Raw genomic sequence first — 21,969 nt, 5'->3', positions numbered from 1 at the left:
CTTTAGATTGTACACCCCTTGAGGGTTAGGGACTGATGTGAATGTACAATATATATGTAAAGCGCTGCCTAAATTGATGGCGCTATATAAGTATCTGAAATGATAAAGGAGCAGTGACACTCTTCATGGCTACTCCAGTGGTAAGTAGTTGGGCCAACTGGCAGAGGTTCCTGGATCAAAAAATTGCCTGAACAAAGTTACAAATAATATAGCAGGTAAACCAGTTCATAAATGTATTTAGTTTGCTCGAAAAAGAACTATTCAGCAATTGCATGCCTGTTTCTCTTTTATCACTCTTTGATAGGAAGGTATTGGGGGTGTCTAGGTACCTTATTTTTCTGTTCTATTGAGTTTTATTTTTGTAAACCCGAATATTTTACAGGCTCGCCACAGAAATGATAACTTGGTTAACAATGCTTCCTGTGAAATACTTAGAGACCAAAGGTGAGATTTGAGCACTGCCCCACAGACTTTAAGTTTACCAAACCCATACCATAAAAACTATCAAATGCTGTATTATATGCTGCTCATACTCACACTATGGGATTCTTTTCTGTATTCTGCTAAAAACCTGGTTGATCCTGCTGTTCTTTATCTCCCCCTTCTGTCCATGTCCCCAATGCAGCTAGGGATTTTGCAGAGCAGTATTAACAGCTCTGCACATGCTCATTTTTAGTGGGTTTCTATGCTGAGCATTTCCTCCCCATCACATCTGTGCAGCCCATGTGACTATAGAGTCCTACATGGGGGCATATATACAGATGTAAACGACAGCCCACTCCCTCCTTCCTTCTCCATGCCCACTACCCAGCTAAACACAATGGGTGTGGGTTATTACATCTTGATTGATGGAGGCTTCACCTCCCTCTTATTCTAAGGCATAGTTTGGAGGGGAGTAACACAGCCTGTGCCTGGCAGAAACCAGCCCACACCATGTTATTGCAAAAGAAATAATAAAAATTTGATTTCAAAAATATATTTGTTTGACAATTTAAAATAGTTTGATATTTACTTTTACGCTTTATTCCAAAAGTGTTTTTTTTTTTTTTAATTTTTTTTTTTTTAACACGTGACCAGAAGCAGAGGACTAGAAGCTGCTCCTGTCACTGTTTCCCTGCAGACGGGCTGAGAAATATCTGGGTCACGTGACAGCTGTATATTGATTAGGAGGTACTTAGATGGGGGTTTTTTCTGGTTAAATTAATTAGTGACGTCATCCCCATACAGAAAGAGAAGGGAGAATGTAAATTAAACAGTGTGTGTTTAGTATCACTTTAAATTCAAATAAGAGGCAAATGTATAGAAAATAGGACAGGGATATGTAAATCGCAAGAGGGGGTTAACAGAGTTAGCCGTATTTTGTCAGGTTGAACTGGTACATATATTAATATACTTACCTGTTTGTCATATCTTGCACATTCTTCAGCTCACAGCTCTATCAATATCTTGGCTCTATCTTTGCTCTGCCACCTATTTCCATCTTCCATGCCTGGCCTCTGAGCTCCACAGTGCCTCTGTACCCAGTGCAATTGGAGTGCTTTCTTAGCTAAGCAAAACCACCAATCACATAGGAACTATAGGCCACATAGGGAACACTACACCAAGTTACATAATCTACACTAAAGTACCCTACACTAAGGTAGTTACATGCTGAGAACAAGCACTCTGAAATATATCTAATTTATCTCTATATCTAATTTATCGCTGTATCTATAAACATTGTAGAGAAATTTTCAAATATAAATCTCAGCTCTTCTATCACAACAGAACTTGGCAGACTGCCAGACCTAATGTAAACAAACAGGTATTTCTAAGTCAGCGGTCTCAACTGTGACCCATGGACTAGATGTGGCCCTTTGCTTTTCTTTATCCTGTCTCTGGGGCACTCTTCCTTCTACTGATATGAGATACTAATCCTTCCACTATCACCAGCGATGAGGCACCATTCCTCCCACCGATACCAATAATAAGGCACAATTCCTCCTACTAATACCAATGAAGGAGCACTATTCCTCCTCCTGACCACAGGAGCCATGTAATTTTTACTCCCACTGACCATCAAGCCTGAGACCGTTTACTCCCACTAATGCTGGGGCATTTTGTACTCCCACTAGCTACAGTTTGGCCCCTCTAAAGTCCGACAGACAGCAAATTAGCCCTTTGTTTAGAAAAGTTTGGAGACCTCTGTTCTAAGTTGTTATAAACCAAAAAAAGAGGACTATAGAGTCTTTGTTGTGATACTTGAGAAATAAAAATTTCATAATACAAGCAGCTAGAGAGGTCAGAGATGGTTTGTTTTAAAGCCACTTTCCTGCTGGTTATCTATAAGAGTTTGCAAATGGTAAAATAGTTTGGGTACAGGTATACTTTAAAGATGTTGGAAAAGAAAGTTAATCTCCAAACACAAAGGTTTTTTCACAGTGAGAGCTGTGAAAATGTGGAATAGACTCCCTCAAGAGTTGGTTCTGGCCAGCTCAATGGATTGCTTTAAAATAGTCCTGGATTCTTTCTTGGATACACAGAATATAACTGGATACTAACATTTATAGGTAAAGTTGATCCAGGGAATATCCGATTGCCTCTTGGGGGATCAGGAAGGAATTTTTTTCCTTGCAAGAGCAAATTAGATCATGCTTTGCTTGTTTTTTTTTTTTTTTTTTGCTTTCTTCTAGATCAACTGTGGTTATAGGATTATAACTTTTATTAATGGTTGAACTGGATGGACTTTTGTCTTTTGTCCAGCTTGGACCAATGTAACTATGTATATACCATACCTGGCCGATGTCACTGGAAGCCAGAAATCATTGAAGTAGCCACTGCTACACCAGTGATCTCCACTAGCTTTCAGGTCCCTCACCGAGCAACTGTACTGCTGCATTGTGAACCCAGGAGGTCGGCTGCTCAGCCGATTGGGCAAATTCAAAAGCAGTTATTGGATTGACTGCTCTGGATACGCCCATTGCCATGCACTGTCAAACAGCCAGGCAGATCTGATGAACTAGTCTGTCAGTTCCCTGTTGGGCTCTGCCCAACCCTGCTACATAACTCGTCAGCCCAGCACCGTGGCTAGGGAAGGAGAGAGTGCACTTAGGATGAATTGGACACAAGCTCTGTTTTTGGTACAGCAGCCAATGGATTACTAAAGGATGTCTACCACACCCTGGATGAATCCCCCCCCCCCCCACTGCGTGTATGTTGATTGAAATAAAGACAAGTGAAACATTCTTTCTCTATATACAGTACATACCAGGGGCGGACTGACCATTTGGAAACTCGGGCGCTGCCCGAGGGCCCAGGGTCAGTAGGGGGCCCCATGAGATGCCCCTGGTACCTTTTTTCATAGGCTTTTTTGAGTTTGGGCAAGGACATGGGCCCCATGATCCCCTATTGCCCGGGGGTCCCATGAGTTTTCAGTCCACCCCTGGTACATACTCATGTAGTTTTACTATGCACACACTTCACATATAGTGTGTGTGTGTGTGTATGTGTGTGTATATATATATATATATATATATATATATATATATATATATATACAGTTGTGTTCAAAATAATAGCAGTTGTATTTCTACATGGCAAATAATTTACTAGCAGGTGTAGTAGAGTAATAGAAATCCAACAGACCCAACAGTCATGACATGCATGCTGCTGATTCTGTGTAATTGAATCACTAATTGAAAGGGGCATGTTCAAAATAATAGCAGTGTGGAGTTCCATTAGTGAGGTCATTCATTCTTTGAAAAACAGGTGGCAATTATTGCCCCTATGTAAGGAAGGAAGGCAGCAAATGTTGTACATGCTGGTTACAGTGGATTTCTCTCTGAAATTCTGGGGAAAATGGGTCATTCCAGACATTGTTCAGAAGAACAGCGTACCTTGATTAAAAAGTTGATTGGAGAGGGGAAAATATATAAAGAAGTGCCGAAAATGATAGGCTGCTCAGCTAAAATGGTCGCAAATGCTTTAAAATGGCAACCAAAACCTGAAAGACGTGGAAGAAAGCGAAAAACTACCATTCAAATGGATAGAAGAATAGCCAAAATGGCAAGGACTCAGCCAACAATCAGCTCCAGGAAGATCAAAGAAGGTCTAAAGTTACCTGTGAGTACTGTTACAATTAGAAGACGCCTATGTAAAGCCAAGCTATCTGCAAGAAGCCCCCTCAAAGTCCCACTGTTGAAAAAAACGTGCTGAAGAGGTTACAATTTGCCAAAGAGCACATTGACTGGAGAGAGAAATGGCGCAACATTTTGTGGACTGATGAAAGTAAGATTGTTCTTTTTGGGTCTAGTGGCCGGAGACAGTTTGTCAGACAACCCCCAAACACTGAATTCAAGCCACAGTACACTGTGAAGACAGTGAAGCATGGTTGCGCAAGCATCATGATATGGGGATGTTTCTCATACTACGGTGTTGGGCCTATTTATCGCATACCAGGGATCATGGATCAGTTTGAATACATCAGAATACTTGAAGAGGTCATGCTGCCTTATGCTGAAGAGGAAATGCCCTTGAAATGGGTGTTCCAACAAGACAACGACCCCAAACACACCAGTAAACGTGCAACATCTTGGTTCCAGACCAAGAAGATTGACGTTATGGAGTGGCCAGCCCAATCCATGGATCTTAATCCAATACAAAACTTGTGGGGTGACATCAAAAATGCCGTTTCTGAGGCAAAACCAAGAAATATAGAAGAACTGTGGAATGTAGTCCAATCATCCTGGCTGGAATACCTGTTCACAGGTGCCAGAAGTTGGTTGACTCCATGCAACACAGATGTACAGCAGTTCTCAGAAACAGTGCTTATACAACTAAATATTAAGTGATTCAAAGGAAAGCAAAATCTTCAAATATTTTTCAGTTTATATAGTGAATGTTTGAGTTTGTAAAGAAGAATACAAACACTGCTATTTTTTTGAACAGTCTAATATTCACTTTTCTTCAATTGTTTTAGAGGAACAACACAAATTTGATATATTTTTCTTCATGTTTTGATTTGGAATAGAATGTGTAGTGTTCCCAATGCATTTCTGTGTATGGAAATAAAAGCTATTAGGATTTTGAGCTTTATTCACTTTTCAACACACTATTATTTTGAACACAACTGTTTGTGTGTGTGTATATGTATATGTGTGTGTGTGTATATATATATATATATAGATATAGATAGATATTTATAGTACATGTCCTAGTAAATTTTCTTATTTACCTCTTGTTCAGACTGCATAGGATGAAATGGAAGGATGTTCGAGTTGGTGACGTAGTACGCGTGAACAAAGATGAATTTGTGCCTGTAAGTTCCTTGTCTTTTAGTTGCTGAAACTACTTTCTTGAAAAATGACTTTTTAGCACACTATTACCCACTTTTATTAAATCAGCATATCTAATGTAGCACCCTCTTAGGTAGGTGCTACAATTAGGTTTAGTTATGTTTATGATTGGTAAATTTAGTTGTCACTCTGTAGGCAGATTGGCTGTAATTATTAGGTAGAAGCATAGTTAGCTCATGGTACGGGGTGAGCTATGATCACTTAGTGAGGTCTGTTCTTCAGGGTGAGCAGAATCTATTCACCACTATGTTGCTGAGTTGAGACCATTAGCAGCACTCTGCAGATTTGGACCCTTACATGATGATGATTAGAGACCAGCTTGTTGAAAAGACTACAAACCCAAAACTGAGGGAAAGGTAGTTTGTGGAGCCAGATACACTTTGTGGATTTTGGGGTGCCGTATAGAAATGGCCGTGCAGGAAGCCAGTATTATGCTGTTCCCCATGGTTTGTAATGAAGCTCCTGTTCAAGTCAGCACACCAAACATGCTTTTAACTGTGAAAGTAACTGCCATAAGGGAGGCATGAAACTGTAAAGATGGCTTTAAGACTTTTCTGCATGAGGGGCTCTCCTTCAGGAAAAATATAACTACTGTTAAACACTACAGGTCAGTTCCTCATAGCATTGGGGAACAGCCTGAAAAACATGATGGTAGGGCACGATCTACAAACCCTTCTCAAAAGTTTAAAGCCGCCAAATGAAGTAGCAGAACTCCTAAACCTGCTAGCTAGAGTGGAAAGGTATCGGGTCAACACAAAAACTTAGTGATGCAAAAAGAAACACCAAGACAACTACCTTCATTGCTGGCTACTGGGTGAGAATAAGGAAGCCACCAACCAAGTCAAAATTTAACTCCAGTCTATTTAATCCTGTGCAAATCCCCAGCTAATTCGGACCAGTATCCTATAAACTGGAGGATGCATCAACTTGGCAAGTGAGCAAGTTAGTACTAGTTTAGGGCAGGACAATACTTTCTATTGACATACTTGGGATGATGCCTCTTGTCCTACCACATAGCCATGGACATCTGAAAGCCCGGGCAACAGCTCCCACTCCCATGACTTGGAGGGTGTAATTCGTCAGAGTTCAGAATGCACCAACACGTTACCTAGGCACCGGACTGTCCAAGATGGCTTTTAAAGAAAATAGGTGGAGTTGGAGCAGGAAGTTTGTGTGATTATTAAGATTGTTGAGCTGCTAACAGTCCATTTTTTAGGGTGTTTTTTCATATGTTTTTATATGCATATTTGCATGTTTTCGTAAAGCGTTTTTAGAACGTTTTTAAGCTTTTGAAGTTTTTTCAACAGCCAGTAGAGAAAATATCAGTTATCAGCTTTTATTTAATTGTTTATTATTTTTTATGTATTCTTTGTTAAAGTAAGGGGTTAGAGGTAAGGTTAGGTGTTAGGGATTAGGATTAGTGGTTGGGGTAGAAGTAGGGTTAGGGGTTGTGGTTAAAGTTAGGGACTGGGATTAGGTTAGGTTTTGGGGTTACGTGTTAAAGTTAGGGTTGGGGTTGTAAATGTGCCCTGCCACAGGATCGCTGCTTATCCGCTCTCCTTTCCTCACACAGTGACAGCTGTGAGGAAAGGAAATGCAGATAACCGGCATTTGTTTACATGTGATCAGCTGTGATTGGACACAGCTGATTACATGGTAAATGGCAGCTGTGATTGGCCCTTTAGCTTGATCTGTGATCAGCTGTGTCCAAAGGATTCATCGATCATAGTGCACGCCCATTGCATACCCAGTGGGCGGGGGGGGAGGGGGCAGGGTTCTGGAAGGACGTCTAAAGATTGGGTAAACTGGTTTAAAAAGCAGTAATTGAGTTCCAGTTCATTCTAGGCTGAGAAAATGTCATCAGTCTGCTGCAGGTAGGATGAAGCATTTTGTCAGTCTCCTCTCCCCCAGTAATAATGCTGCAACATTGTAATTTGAGGTTGAACAAGGTGAAAGGCTGCAACAGGTGATGATCTGTGTGAGACATTTGTGAACATATCTAAGAAATTCACAGGCACTGGGTTTTACATTTTTCAGAAGCAAAGGGTGAGCACTATAGAGATGGGAACAACTAGCGCAAGAGATAGTGACTAAAATCTCAATAGACAAAATATGTAAAAAGTTCAGCACGTGAAAACATAGAGTGAATAATGAAACAATTCACTGACAAATATATATATTAATTTATATATATATTTTTTGGACATTGAATTGTTTCATTATTCACTTTCTATGTTTTCACACAGTGCACTTTTTACATCTTTATACTGGGTTTTACATGATTGCATCATCTCTGAGCCAACATATCTGTCCAGGAAGTAGATAGTGGCCCTTGTTGATGCCTGAATAAAAATGTTTAGCTTCTGGAGAAAGAAAAGCAGATGAAGGCATTGTCGGGGAGTATTCTGGTCTCTGTGATAAGTAAACAATACATGGAAATTTTACACTTTACACATTAAATATAATACTTTGCTTAACATTAAAAATGTATTTGAAACTACATCCTCTCAGGGGCATCCCTAGGCAGGTGCGGGGGGTGCGTGCCGCTCCGGGTGACGTCTATTGAACGGGGTGACACTGGATCCGCTCCATGAAAAGGTACGTTTTAATGCAAGCCGATGATCCCTGCAGGATGGATCGGATCTGCGGATTGAGCATAATGGATCAGAGTCCGATCCATTATCCCCCCCCCCAATCCACAGATCCGATCCATCCTGCGGGAATCGGCTTGCAACCTATACGGGGTTAACTGATCTCTTAACGAAAAAGTAAGTTTTAAAGCAAGCCGACGATCCCTGCAGGATGGATCGGATCTGCAGATTGAGCATAATGGATTGGAATCCGATCCATTCAAAACCGAGTTTCTTGTCTTCCCCCCCAGCCCGGACACCACCCCCCATTGATTTCTCCGTCACATCCAACAACGCTACCATCAAACCCGCCCTGCCGGCCAGAGTACTTGGTGTCATTCTGGACTCCAACCTATCCTTTCAACCCCAAGTCCAATCTTTAACAAACTCGTGCAGACTCCACCTCCGCAACATCGCCAAAATCCGCACGTTCCTAACCCCAGAAACCACTAAACAGCTCATCCACTCCCTCATCATGTCACGACTCGATTACTGCAACTCCCTCTTCACTGGCCTGCCTCGCCGCTGGCTATCCCCGCTTCAGTCGATCCTGAATACGGCTGCCAGACTCACTCACCTTTCCAACCGCTCTGTCTCCGCCACCCCCCTCTGCCAATCCCTCCACTGGCTTCCGATTGCGCAACGGATCAAATTCAAAATCCTAACGCTGACGTACAAAGCTGTCCAACATACTGCCCCGAACTACATCACTGACCGAATATCCAAGTACCGCCCAGCACGCACACTCCGCTCCTCACAAGACCTCCTTCTCTCTAGTTCCCTGGTCTCCTCCTCCCATGCCCACCTCCAGGACTTCTCCAGGGTGTCACCCATCCTCTGGAACTCCCTGCCCCAACCCATCAGGTTATCACCTACTCTCCTCTCCTTTAGGCGCACCCTGAAAACCCATCTCTTCAGGGAAGCCTACCCACCCCCTGCTAACTTGCCGACCTCCTCCACTCTTCCTACCACTCCATCCCCCACAGCTATCTCCTCCTGTGCCACCATCCCCTCCCTCCTAGATTGTAAGCTCGAAAGAGCAGGGCCCTCGATCCCCTCATGTTTTGCATTGTATTGGTATTGTTCTGTCACATGTTCTGTCCCCCTTTGTAATGTACAGCGCTGAGCGAACTATTGGCGCTTTATAAATACTGTATAATAATAATAATAATTATGCTCCCCAATCTGCAGATCCGATCCATCTTGCGAGGATCGTTGGCTTGCTTTAGAACTTACCTTTTCATGGAGCGCATGGAGAGATCAGTTAACCCCGTATCGGTTGCAAGCCAATGATCCCCGCAGGATGGATCGGATCTGTGGATTTGGGAGAGTAATGGATCAGACTCCGATCCATTATGCTCAATCCGCAGATCCAATCCATCCTGCGTGGATCGTCGGAGGGAGTGTCACCAAGTGTTCCGGCACCAGGGACCCTAGGGATGCCCCTGCGTCCTCTTACATTTATTTTTATACATGAAAAGAGCTGGATGACTTAATATTTTTTTTTATTTTAGGCAGACATGTTACTGTTACACAGCACAGAGCCAGACAGCTTGTGTTACATAGAAACAGCCGGAATTGATGGGTAATGTGGAATGAAATTCTCTTACTTGGTTCCTTGTGGTCTGTGAAGCAGAATGGAATGAAAAAAAAAATGCTGACAGTTAGGACTTTCATGACAGAAGAGACCCTTTTGGTCTGTTCTGGTATAAGTGCTTCTCCCTGTCAGTGTTAATGTACACTGAGCTATGCATGTGCAACTCAGCATAAATCTATGGCCCACGCTGTGCCGTAATGATGATGTGACTCCTATGCACATGTGCAGTAGTGAAGTCATTGTGGCCTGTCCAATCAAGCAGCTGAAGAGTTCAGGAGACTCAAGCACCCGTGACCTGTAGGAGTGCTGACAGTGCAGTGTTGGAGGGAGCTTTTTGGCAAGTAAGTTGCCATAATATACGAATGTTCAGTGCATACTAGCACAACATGGCTAACACCTCCTACAGGCTCATTTTTTGTAAAAATTGCGAAGTTTAAATGTGCTTTAAATATACCAGTGAAAGTTGGTTACATCTGTTTGATAAGTGCAAGTTGCCCCTTGATCAAGTCATAAATCTTGTTAGTCAATAACTTCCTGCACTCCCTGCCTGTGCTGCACTCCCCCACCCCTCTAAATTAGTGATCCCCAAACTGTGGCCCGTTGGCTAGATGTGGCCCTTTGCTTGCCTTTATCCAGGCCTTGAGGCACTACTCCTCCAACTAATACAAGGCACTATACCTAGTGGGGCATATTTCCTCCCACTGACACCAAGAATGGGACACTATTCCTTCCACTGACATGAATGATGAGATAGCATTCCATTCACTGATATCAACCTCGAGGCATTATTCCTCCAACTGACACCAACAATGGGGCATTATTCCTTCTACTTACACCAACAATGGGGCATCATTCCTCCCACTGATGTCAATTATGGGGCACTATTTCTCCTCCTACTATACTATAGACCATATGCATATTTTTTACTTCCACTGTCCAAGTCTGAGGCTGGGTCATTCTCTATCCCCACTGGCCACAGTCTGGGATCCCTAATATCTAAAGGACAGCAAATTGACCCTTTGTTTAGAAAGTTTGGAGACCCCTCTAAAACCACAAAAATGTAACATGTAAATTATATATGTTATATATTATACAGTATTTATATAGCACCAAAAGGTTTGCTCAGCGCTGTACATTATAGTGGGGGACAGTACATGAGACAATACAGTAACAAAACAATACACGAGGGGTTCCAGGGACCTGCTCTTTCGAGCTTACAATCTTTCCAAATCAGCCAATGTGATTGTCTGGATTTTTTTTCTCATTTTGTCTCTCATAGTTGAGGTCTACCTATGATGCCAATTACAGGCCTCTCATCTTTTTAAGTGGGAGAACTTGCACAATTGGTGGCTGACTAAATACTTTTTTTGCCCCACTGTATATATGTGTGTATATATATATGTGTGTATATATGTATGTATATATAAATATATATATATATGTGTATATATATAATGTATATATGTATGTATGTTCTATATAATCTACATATGTAAAAAAAAAAATATATATATATACAGTGGGGATCGAAAGTTTGGGCACCCCAGCTAAAAATTTGTATTAATGTGCATAAAGAAGCCAAGGAAAGATGGAAAAATCTCCAAAAAGCATCACATTACAGATTAGACATTCTTATAATATGTCAACAAAAGTTAGATTTTATTTCCATCATTTACACTTTCAAAATAACAGAAAACAAAAAAATGGCGTCTGCAAAAGTTTGGGCACCCTGCAGAATTTATAGCATGCACTGCCCCCTTTGCAATGCTGAGACCTGCCAGTGTCATGGATTGTTCTCAATCATCGTCTGGGAAGACCAGGTGATGTCAATCTCAAAGGTTTTAAATGCCCAGACTCATCTGACCTTGCCCCAACAATCAGCACCATGGGTTCTTCTAAGCAGTTGTCTAGAAAACTGAAAATAGTTGACGCTCACAAAGCTGGAGAAGGCTATAAGAAGATAGCAAAGCGTTTTCAGATGTCAATATCCTCTGTTCGGAATGTAATTAAGAAATGGCAGTCATCAGGAACAGTGGAAGTTAAAGCAAGATCTGGAAGACCAAGAAAAATATCAGACAGAACAGCTCGCAGGATTGTGAGAAAAACAATTCAAAACCCACGTTTGACTGCACAATCCCTCCAGAAAGATCTGGCAGACACTGGAGTTGTGGCACACTATTCCATTATAAATAGATACTTGTACAAATATGGTCTTCATGGAAGAGTCATCAGAAGAAAACCTCTTCTACGTCCTCACCACAAAAATCATCGTTTGAACTTTGCAAATGAACATATAGACAAGCCTGATGCATTTTGGAAACAAGTTCTGTGGACCGATGATGTTAAAATTGAACTTTTTGGCCGGAATGAGCAAAGGTACGTTTGGAGAAGAAGGGGCACAGAATTTAATGAAAAGAACCTCTGTCCAACTGTTAAGCATGGGGTTGGATCAATCATGCTTTGGGGTTGTGTTGCAGCCAGTGGCACAGGGAACAGCTTACGAGTAGAAGGAAAAATGGATTCAATAAAATTTCAGCAAATTTTGGATGGTAACTTGATGCCATCTGTGAAAAAGCTGAAGTTAAAGAGAGGATGGCTTCTACTAATGGATAATGATCCTAAACACACCTCGAAATCCACGGGGGATTACATCAAGAGGTGTAAACTGAAGGTTTTGCCATGGCCTTCACAATCTCCTGACCTCAACATAATTGAAAATCTATGGATAGACCTTAAAAGAGCAGTGCGTGACAGACAGCCCAGAAATCTCAAAGAACTGGAAGACTTTTGTAAGGAAAAATGGGCAAAGATACCTCAAACAAGAATTGAAAGACTCTTGGCTGGCTACAAAAAGCGTTTACAAGCTGTGATACTTGCCAAAGGGGGCAGTACAAGATATTAACTCTGCAGGGTGCCCAAACTTTTGCAGATGCCATTTTTTTGTTTTCTGTTATTTTGAAAGTGTAAATGATGGAAATAAAATCTAACTTTTGTTGACATATTATAAGAATGTCTAATCTGTAATTTGATGCCTTTTGGAGATTTTTCCATCTTTTCTTGGCTTCTTTATGCACATTAATACAAATTTTTAGCTGGAGTGCCCAAACTTTTGATCCCCACTGTATATATATATATACACACAGTATGTGTGTATATATACATGTATATAAAACATATAATGGTCATTACATTTCCATATGTATGTAAATTCAATGTATTGCTGCTTACTGATCCTTAAATGTCATTAGTTTTCTTTATTTTCACCTATTGATCCTACTAGTAGCACACTTCCTGTCCTATGGTAATGATTAGAGATGAGCGAATCGAAGTATCCGAAGTGGAATTCGAGTCGAATATCGGAAAATTTTCAATTCGTGCCGAATCCGAAAAATAGCCTAATTCGGACGCGCGAATCGAAATTTTTCAGAAAATGGCGGCTGACATGTGCGGCGACGGAGCGGGGATGTCTGGGAAGGCGCGCAGACAAGGCGCGCTGACCCATAATGCATTCCTCAACTACATGTGATCGCATCAGCCAATCAGCAGCCAGCCAGCCAGCACTGTGTAATGGTCGAGCTATAAATAGCGGCCATTTTGGAATTCTTCATTTGCCTGCAGTTATTGAACAGAGGCAGACCGCTCTGTACTAGGGACAGGGACAGAGTTAGGGCCACAGAAACGATAATTGGGGACAGAGAAAAGTTACTTAGGGACAGAGAACCATTACTCAGGGACACAGACTTGTTAATGAGGGCCACAGAATCGTTATTTAGGGACAAAGAAACGCTAGTTAGGGCCACAGAATTCATAATCAGGGACAGACAGAATTGTTACTCAGTGCCAGAGAATTGTTACTTAGGGCCACAGAAACGTTATTAGGGCCACAGAATTTTTACTCAGGGACAGACAGAATTGTTACTGAGTGCCAGAGAATTGTTACTCAGGGACAGACAGAATTGTTACTGAGTGCCAGAGAATTGTTACTTAGGGCCACAGAAACTTTAATTAGGGCCACAGAATTTTTACTCAGGGACAGACAGAATTGTTACTGAGTGCCAGAGAATTGTTACTCAGGGACAGACAGAATTGTTACTGAGTGCCAGAGAATTGTTACTTAGGGCCACAGAAACTTTACTTAGGGCCACAGAATTTTTACTCAGGGACAGACAGAATTGTTACTGAGTGCCAGAGAATTGTTACTCAGGGACAGACAGAATTGTTACTGAGTGCCAGAGAATTGTTACTCAGGGCCCCAGAAACTTTACTTAGGGCCACAGAATTTTTACTCAGGGACAGACAGAATTGTTACTGAGTGCCAGAGAATTGTTACTCAGGGACAGACAGAATTGTTACTGAAGGCCACAGAACTGTTACTTAGGGCCACAGAATTGTTACTCGCACAGACACAGAATTGTTACTCGCACAGACACAGAACTGTTACTGAGGGCCACAGAACTGTTACTTAGGGCCACAGAATTGTTACTCGCACAGACACAGAATTGTTACTCAGGGCCACAGAACTGTTACTTAGGGACAAAGAAACGCTAGTTAGGGCCACAGAATTCATACTCAGGGACAGACAGAATTGTTACGGAGTGCCAGAGAATTGTTACTCAGGGCCACAGAAACTTTACTTAGGGCCACAGAATTTTTACTCAGGGACAGACAGAATTGTTACTGAGTGCCAGAGAATTGTTACTCAGGGACAGACAGAATTGTTACTGAGTGCCAGAGAATTGTTACTTAGGGCCACAGAAACTTTACTTAGGGCCACAGAATTGTTACTCGCACAGACACAGAATTGTTACTCGCACAGACACAGAACTGTTACTGAGGGCCACAGAAACTTTACTTAGGGCCACAGAATTGTTACTCGCACAGACACAGAATTGTTACTCGCACAGACACAGAACTGTTACTGAGGGCCACAGAACTGTTACTTAGGGCCACAGAATTGTTACTCGCACAGACACAGAATTGTTACTCAGGGCCACAGAACTGTTACTTAGGGACAAAGAAACGCTAGTTAGGGCCACAGAATTCATACTCAGGGACAGACAGAATTGTTACGGAGTGCCAGAGAATTGTTACTCAGGGCCACAGAAACTTTACTTAGGGCCACAGAATTTTTACTCAGGGACAGACAGAATTGTTACTGAGTGCCAGAGAATTGTTACTCAGGGACAGACAGAATTGTTACGGAGTGCCAGAGAATTGTTACTCAGGGACAGACAGAATTGTTACTGAGTGCCAGAGAATTGTTACTTAGGGCCACAGAAACTTTAATTAGGGCCACAGAATTTTTACTCAGGGACAGACAGAATTGTTACTGAGTGCCAGAGAATTGTTACTCAGGGACAGACAGAATTGTTACGGAGTGCCAGAGAATTGTTACTCAGGGCCACAGAAACTTTACTTAGGGCCACAGAATTTTTACTCAAGGACAGACAGAATTGTTACTGAGTGCCAGAGAATTGTTACTCAGGGACAGACAGAATTGTTACTGAGTGCCAGAGAATTGTTACTTAGGGCCACAGAAACTTTACTTAGGGCCACAGAATTTTTACTCAGGGACAGACAGAATTGTTACTGAGTGCCAGAGAATTGTTACTCAGGGACAGACAGAATTGTTACTGAGTGCCAGAGAATTGTTACTCAGGGCCCCAGAAACTTTACTTAGGGCCACAGAATTTTTACTCAGGGACAGACAGAATTGTTACTGAGTGCCAGAGAATTGTTACTCAGGGACAGACAGAATTGTTACTGAAGGCCACAGAACTGTTACTTAGGGCCACAGAATTGTTACTCGCACAGACACAGAATTGTTACTCGCACAGACACAGAACTGTTACTGAGGGCCACAGAACTGTTACTTAGGGCCACAGAATTGTTACTCGCACAGACACAGAATTGTTACTCAGGGCCACAGAACTGTTACTTAGGGACAAAGAAACGCTAGTTAGGGCCACAGAATTCATACTCAGGGACAGACAGAATTGTTACGGAGTGCCAGAGAATTGTTACTCAGGGCCACAGAAACTTTACTTAGGGCCACAGAATTTTTACTCAGGGACAGACAGAATTGTTACTGAGTGCCAGAGAATTGTTACTCAGGGACAGACAGAATTGTTACTGAGTGCCAGAGAATTGTTACTTAGGGCCACAGAAACTTTACTTAGGGCCACAGAATTGTTACTCGCACAGACACAGAATTGTTACTCGCACAGACACAGAACTGTTACTGAGGGCCACAGAAACTTTACTTAGGGCCACAGAATTGTTACTCGCACAGACACAGAATTGTTACTCGCACAGACACAGAACTGTTACTGAGGGCCACAGAACTGTTACTTAGGGCCACAGAATTGTTACTCGCACAGACACAGAATTGTTACTCAGGGCCACAGAACTGTTACTTAGGGACAAAGAAACGCTAGTTAGGGCCACAGAATTCATACTCAGGGACAGACAGAATTGTTACGGAGTGCCAGAGAATTGTTACTCAGGGCCACAGAAACTTTACTTAGGGCCACAGAATTTTTACTCAGGGACAGACAGAATTGTTACTGAGTGCCAGAGAATTGTTACTCAGGGACAGACAGAATTGTTACGGAGTGCCAGAGAATTGTTACTCAGGGACAGACAGAATTGTTACTGAGTGCCAGAGAATTGTTACTTAGGGCCACAGAAACTTTAATTAGGGCCACAGAATTTTTACTCAGGGACAGACAGAATTGTTACTGAGTGCCAGAGAATTGTTACTCAGGGACAGACAGAATTGTTACGGAGTGCCAGAGAATTGTTACTCAGGGCCACAGAAACTTTACTTAGGGCCACAGAATTTTTACTCAAGGACAGACAGAATTGTTACTGAGTGCCAGAGAATTGTTACTCAGGGACAGACAGAATTGTTACGGAGTGCCAGAGAATTGTTACTCACGGCCACAGAAACTTTACTTAGGGCCACAGAATTTTTACTCAGGGACAGACAGAATTGTTACTGAGTGCCAGAGAATTGTTACTCAGGGACAGACAGAATTGTTACTGAGTGCCAGATAATTGTTACTTAGGGCCACAGAAATGTTATTAGGGCCACAGAATTGTTACTCAGGGACAGACAGAATTGTTACTGAGTGCCAGAGAATTGTTACTTAGGGCCACAGAAACTTTAGTTAGGGCCACAGAATTGTTACTCAGGGACAGACACAGAATTGTTACTGAGGGCCACAGAACTGTTACTTAGGGCCACAGAATTGTTACTCGCACAGACACAGAATTGTTACTGAGGACCACAGAACTGTTACTTAGGGCCACAGAATTGTTACTCGCACAGAAACAGAATTGTTACACAGGGACACAGAACTGTTACTGAGGGCCACAGAACCGTTACTTAGGGCCACAGAATTGTTACTCGCACAGACACAGAATTGTTACTCAGGGACACAGAATTGTTACTCAGGGACACATAATCGTTTAATTAAAGAGTATGTCAGACAACATGCAGAGGAGTGGCAGAGGAGGCAATGTTTTAGGAGCGAGCAGACGTGGCAGCAGAGGAAGGGGTCGAGGCAGCACTATTCGCAGCCAGAGGCCAGTGCTCCCGGTGTCATCCAGCGGTCGTGTCTCCACCGACAACCCTGCCGTCATCGATTGGTTGGCTCGGTCGTCTTCCTCTTCCCAGGTCACCTCTGACACCTACAGCCAACGGTCGGTGGGTACGTCAGACACAACCGTTAGTTGGCATGGCCCGGGACCAAGCCCACTGAAATCACGTGTCCTCTACCTGCCCCTGTCCTTTGGTGTTCCCTCACCAAGCGAAGTATCGCATGCTGTGGGCTCAGCCCCACTGTACAGTGAGGAAGAGCTAACAGAGGGCGGTCAGGAACGGGGGGAGACATCCGCCTTTTCAGCAGCTAGGCGAAGAAGTAGTGGCGAGGAGAGTGGCCCGGTAGCCGGTCTAGAGACAGGTCTGTCTCCTGACCCAGACGCAGCCGAGGGGGCTAGTAGTGAGGCGGAGACCCTACTTGATGATGAGGAGGTTGATCGCACTTGGCAGCCTCGTCGTCATCAGGCAATTTCTTCCGCATCATCAGGAGAAGAGGGTGGCAGCTTGGCAGTGAGCGAAACAGTCGGTGGGTTGCCCAGGAGACAGCAGCAGGGTCGCAGCAGTGTCAGTGGAAGCAGTGTCAGTGGAGCCAAACGGCCACGGAGTAGAGCACCAGCTCCACTGCAGCCTACCACCACGGCCAGTAGTGGTGCCGGTGTGCACGGAGGAAGCAGCAGTCAGCCAGTGAGGAGTATCGGGGGCAAAGTTTCCTACTCGGCGGTGTGGCAATTTTTCGTCAAGCCGCCCGAGGAAGTAAACGTAGCCGTATGTCGACTATGTGGCCAGAAAGTCAAGCGTGGCCAGGGGGCCCATGTTGGGACTATTTGGGCCATGTTGGGACAATGGGAGACCTCCCATTGCTGCTGTCTCCATCGCCACACTCTGCCATGTGCCACTTTCAGGTCTCCTCACACACTGCTGGTGTGTTGAATTTTTTGACATAGGGTGCTGGCAGATTACGGGCCTCCCATAGCTGCTGCCAGGCCCCTAATCTGCCATAGGCCCCTATATACCGCCTCCTCATGCTGCTGCCAGGTCCAGAGTCTCTCATGGGTCCCTGTACGGCCTCCCATTGCTGCTGTCTCCATCGCCACACTCTGCCATGTGCCACTTTCAGGTCTCCTCACACACTGCTGGTGTGTTGAATTTTTTGACATAGGGTGCTGGCAGATTACGGGCCTCCCATAGCTGCTGCCAGGCCCCTAATCTGCCATGGGCCCCTATATACCGCCTCCTCATGCTGCTGCCAGGTCCACAGTGTCTCATGCCATGTGCCACTTTCAGGTCTCCTCACACTGCTGGTGTGTTGAATTTTTTGACATAGGGTGCTGGCAGATTATGGGCCTCCCATAGCTGCTGCCAGGCCCCTAATCTGCCATAGGCCCCTATATACCGCCTCCTCATGCTGCTGCCAGGTCCAGAGTCTCTCATGGGTCCCTGTACGGCCTCCCATTGCTGCTGTCTCCATCGCCACACTCTGCCATGTGCCACTTTCAGGTCTCCTCACACACTGCTGGTGTGTAGAATTTTTTGACATAGGGTGCTGGCAGATTACGGGCCTCCCATAGCTGCTGCCAGGCCCCTAATCTGCCATGGGCCCCTATATACCGCCTCCTCATGCTGCTGCCAGGTCCACAGTGTCTCATGCCATGTGCCACTTTCAGGTCTCCTCACACTGCTGGTGTGTTGAATTTTTTGACATAGGGTGCTGGCAGATTATGGACCTCCTATAGCTGCTGCCAGGCCCCTAATCTGCCATAGGCCCCTATATACCACCTCCTCATGCTGCTGCCAGGTCCAGAGTCTCTCATGGGTCCCTGTACGGCCTCCCATTGCTGCTGTCTCCATCGCCACACTCTGCCATGTGCCACTTTCAGGTCTCCTCACACACTGCTGGTGTGTAGAATTTTTTGACATAGGGTGCTGGCAGATTACGGGCCTCCTATAGCTGCTGCCAGGCCCCTAATCTGCCATAGGCCCCTATATACCGCCTCCTCATGCTGCTGCCAGGTCCAGAGTCTGTCATGGGTCCCTGTACGGCCTCCCATTGCTGCTGTTTCCATCGCCACACTCTGCCATGTGCCACTTTCAGGTCTCCTCACACTGCTGGTGTGTAGAATTTTTTGACATAGGGTGCTGGCAGATTACGGGCCTCCCATAGCTGCTGCCAGGCCCCTAATCTGCCATAGGCCCCTATATACCGCCTCCTCATGCTGCTGCCAGGTCCAGAGTCTCTCATGGGTCCCTGTACGGCCTCCCATTGCTGCTGTCTCCATCGCCACACTCTGCCATGTGCCACTTTCAGGTCTCCTCACACTGCTGGTGTGTAGAATTTTTTCACATAGGGTGCTGGCAGATTACGGGCCTCCCATAGCTGCTGCCAGGCCCCTAATCTGCCATAGGCCCCTATATACCGCCTCCTCATGCTGCTGCCAGGTCCAGAGTCTCTCATGGGTCACTGTACGGCCTCCCATTGCTGCTGTCTCCATCGCCACACTCTGCCATGTGCCACTTTCAGGTCTCCTCACACACTGCTGGTGTGTAGAATTTTTTGACATAGGGTGCTGGCAGATTACGGGCCTCCTATAGCTGCTGCCAGGCCCCTAATCTGCCATAGGCCCCTATATACCGCCTCCTCATGCTGCTGCCAGGTCCAGAGTCTCTCATGGGTCCCTGTACGGCCTCCCATTGCTGCTGTCTCCATCGCCACACTCTGCCATGTGCCACTTTCAGGTCTCCTCACACTGCTGGTGTGTAGAATTTTTTGACATAGGGTGCTGGCAGATTACGGGCCTCCCATAGCTGCTGCCAGGCCCCTAATCTGCCATAGGCCCCTATATACCGCCTCCTCATGCTGCTGCCAGGTCCAGAGTGTGTCATGGGTCCCTGTACGGCCTCCCATTGCTGCTGTCTCCATCGCCACACTCTGCCATGTGCCACTTTCAGGTCTCCTCACACTGCTGGTGTGTAGAATTTTTTGACATAGGGTGCTGGCAGATTACGGGCCTCCCATAGCTGCTGCCAGGCCCCTAATCTGCCATAGGCCCCTATATACCGCCTCCTCATGCTGCTGCCAGGTCCAGAGTCTCTCATGGGTCCCTGTACGGCCTCCCATTGCTGCTGTCTCCATCGCCACACTCTGCCATGTGCCACTTTCAGGTCTCCTCACACACTGCTGGTGTGTAGAATTTTTTGACATAGGGTGCTGGCAGATTACGGGCCTCCCATAGCTGCTGCCAGGCCCCTAATCTGCCATAGGCCCCTATATACCGCCTCCTCATGCTGCTGCCAGGTCCAGAGTCTCTCATGGGTCCCTGTACAGCCTCCCATTGCTGCTGTCTCCATCGCCACACTCTGCCATGTGCCACTTTCAGGTCTCCTCACACACTGCTGGTGTGTTGAATTTTTTGACATAGGGTGCTGGCAGATTACGGGCCTCCCATAGCTGCTGCCAGGCCCCTAATCTGCCATGGGCCCCTATATACCGCCTCCTCATGCTGCTGCCAGGTCCACAGTGTCTCATGCCATGTGCCACTTTCAGGTCTCCTCACACTGCTGGTGTGTTGAATTTTTTGACATAGGGTGCTGGCAGATTATGGGCCTCCTATAGCTGCTGCCAGGCCCCTAATCTGCCATAGGCCCCTATATACCGCCTCCTCATGCTGCTGCCAGGTCCAGAGTCTCTCATGGGTCCCTGTACGGCCTCCCATTGCTGCTGTCTCCATCGCCACACTCTGCCATGTGCCACTTTCAGGTCTCCTCACACACTGCTGGTGTGTTGAATTTTTTGACATAGGGTGCTGGCAGATTACGGGCCTCCCATAGCTGCTGCCAGGCCCCTAATCTGCCATAGGCCCCTATATACCGCCTCCTCATGCTGCTGCCAGGTCCAGAGTCTCTCATGGGTCCCTGTACGGCCTCCCATTGCTGCTGTCTCCATCGCCACACTCTGCCATGTGCCACTTTCAGGTCTCCTCACACACTGCTGGTGTGTAGAATTTTTTGACATAGGGTGCTGGCAGATCACGGGCCTCCTATAGCTGCTGCCAGGCCCCTAATCTGCCATAGGCCCCTATGTACCGCCTCCTCATGCTGCTGCCAGGTCCAGAGTCTGTCATGGGTCCCTGTACGGCCTCCCATTGCTGCTGTCTCCATCGCCACACTCTGCCATGTGCCACTTTCAGGTCTCCTCACACTGCTGGTGTGTAGAATTTTTTGACATAGGGTGCTGGCAGATTACGGGCCTCCCATAGCTGCTGCCAGGCCCCTAATCTGCCATAGGCCCCTATATACCGCCTCCTCATGCTGCTGCCAGGTCCAGAGTCTCTCATGGGTCCCTGTACGGCCTCCCATTGCTGCTGTCTCCATCGCCACACTCTGCCATGTGCCACTTTCAGGTCTCCTCACACTGCTGGTGTGTAGAATTTTTTGACATAGGGTGCTGGCAGATTACGGGCCTCCCATAGCTGCTGCCAGGCCCCTAATCTGCCATAGGCCCCTATATACCGCCTCCTCATGCTGCTGCCAGGTCCAGAGTCTCTCATGGGTCCCTGTACGGCCTCCCATTGCTGCTGTCTCCATCGCCACACTCTGCCATGTGCCACTTTCAGGTCTCCTCACACACTGCTGGTGTGTAGAATTTTTTGACATAGGGTGCTGGCAGATTACGGGCCTCCCATAGCTGCTGCCAGGCCCCTAATCTGCCATAGGCCCCTATATACCGCCTCCTCATGCTGCTGCCAAGTCCAGAGTCTGTCATGGGTCCCTGTACGGCCTCCCATTGCTGCTGTCTCCATCGCCACA

At 45.4% G+C, this 21,969-nt stretch overlaps 1 protein-coding gene across 1 annotated transcript in view; it reads left to right on the top strand.

The window, feature by feature from the left end:
* The first annotated feature begins 382 nt into the window (after positions 1-382).
* Positions 383-21,969, top strand: part of LOC149457488 (phospholipid-transporting ATPase IC-like) — a 115,573-nt gene continuing 93,986 nt past the window's right edge. Inside the window, exons 1-3 of the mRNA XM_089683722.1 lie at positions 383-444; positions 5,224-5,296; positions 9,478-9,548. Of these exons, the coding sequence (XP_089539848.1) occupies positions 5,234-5,296; positions 9,478-9,548 (134 nt within the window). The 5' untranslated portion in view covers positions 383-444; positions 5,224-5,233. The remainder of the gene's footprint in view (positions 445-5,223; positions 5,297-9,477; positions 9,549-21,969) is intronic.

The sequence above is a fragment of the Staurois parvus genome, unplaced genomic scaffold (assembly GCF_062004578.1).
Source record: "Staurois parvus isolate SC_StPar_1 unplaced genomic scaffold, SC_StPar_1.0 ptg000320l, whole genome shotgun sequence".
In the NCBI taxonomy this organism is placed as follows: domain Eukaryota; kingdom Metazoa; phylum Chordata; class Amphibia; order Anura; family Ranidae; genus Staurois; species Staurois parvus.
Note: the sequence above shows the minus strand (reverse complement) of the source record. Positions and strands in the feature narration are given on the sequence as shown.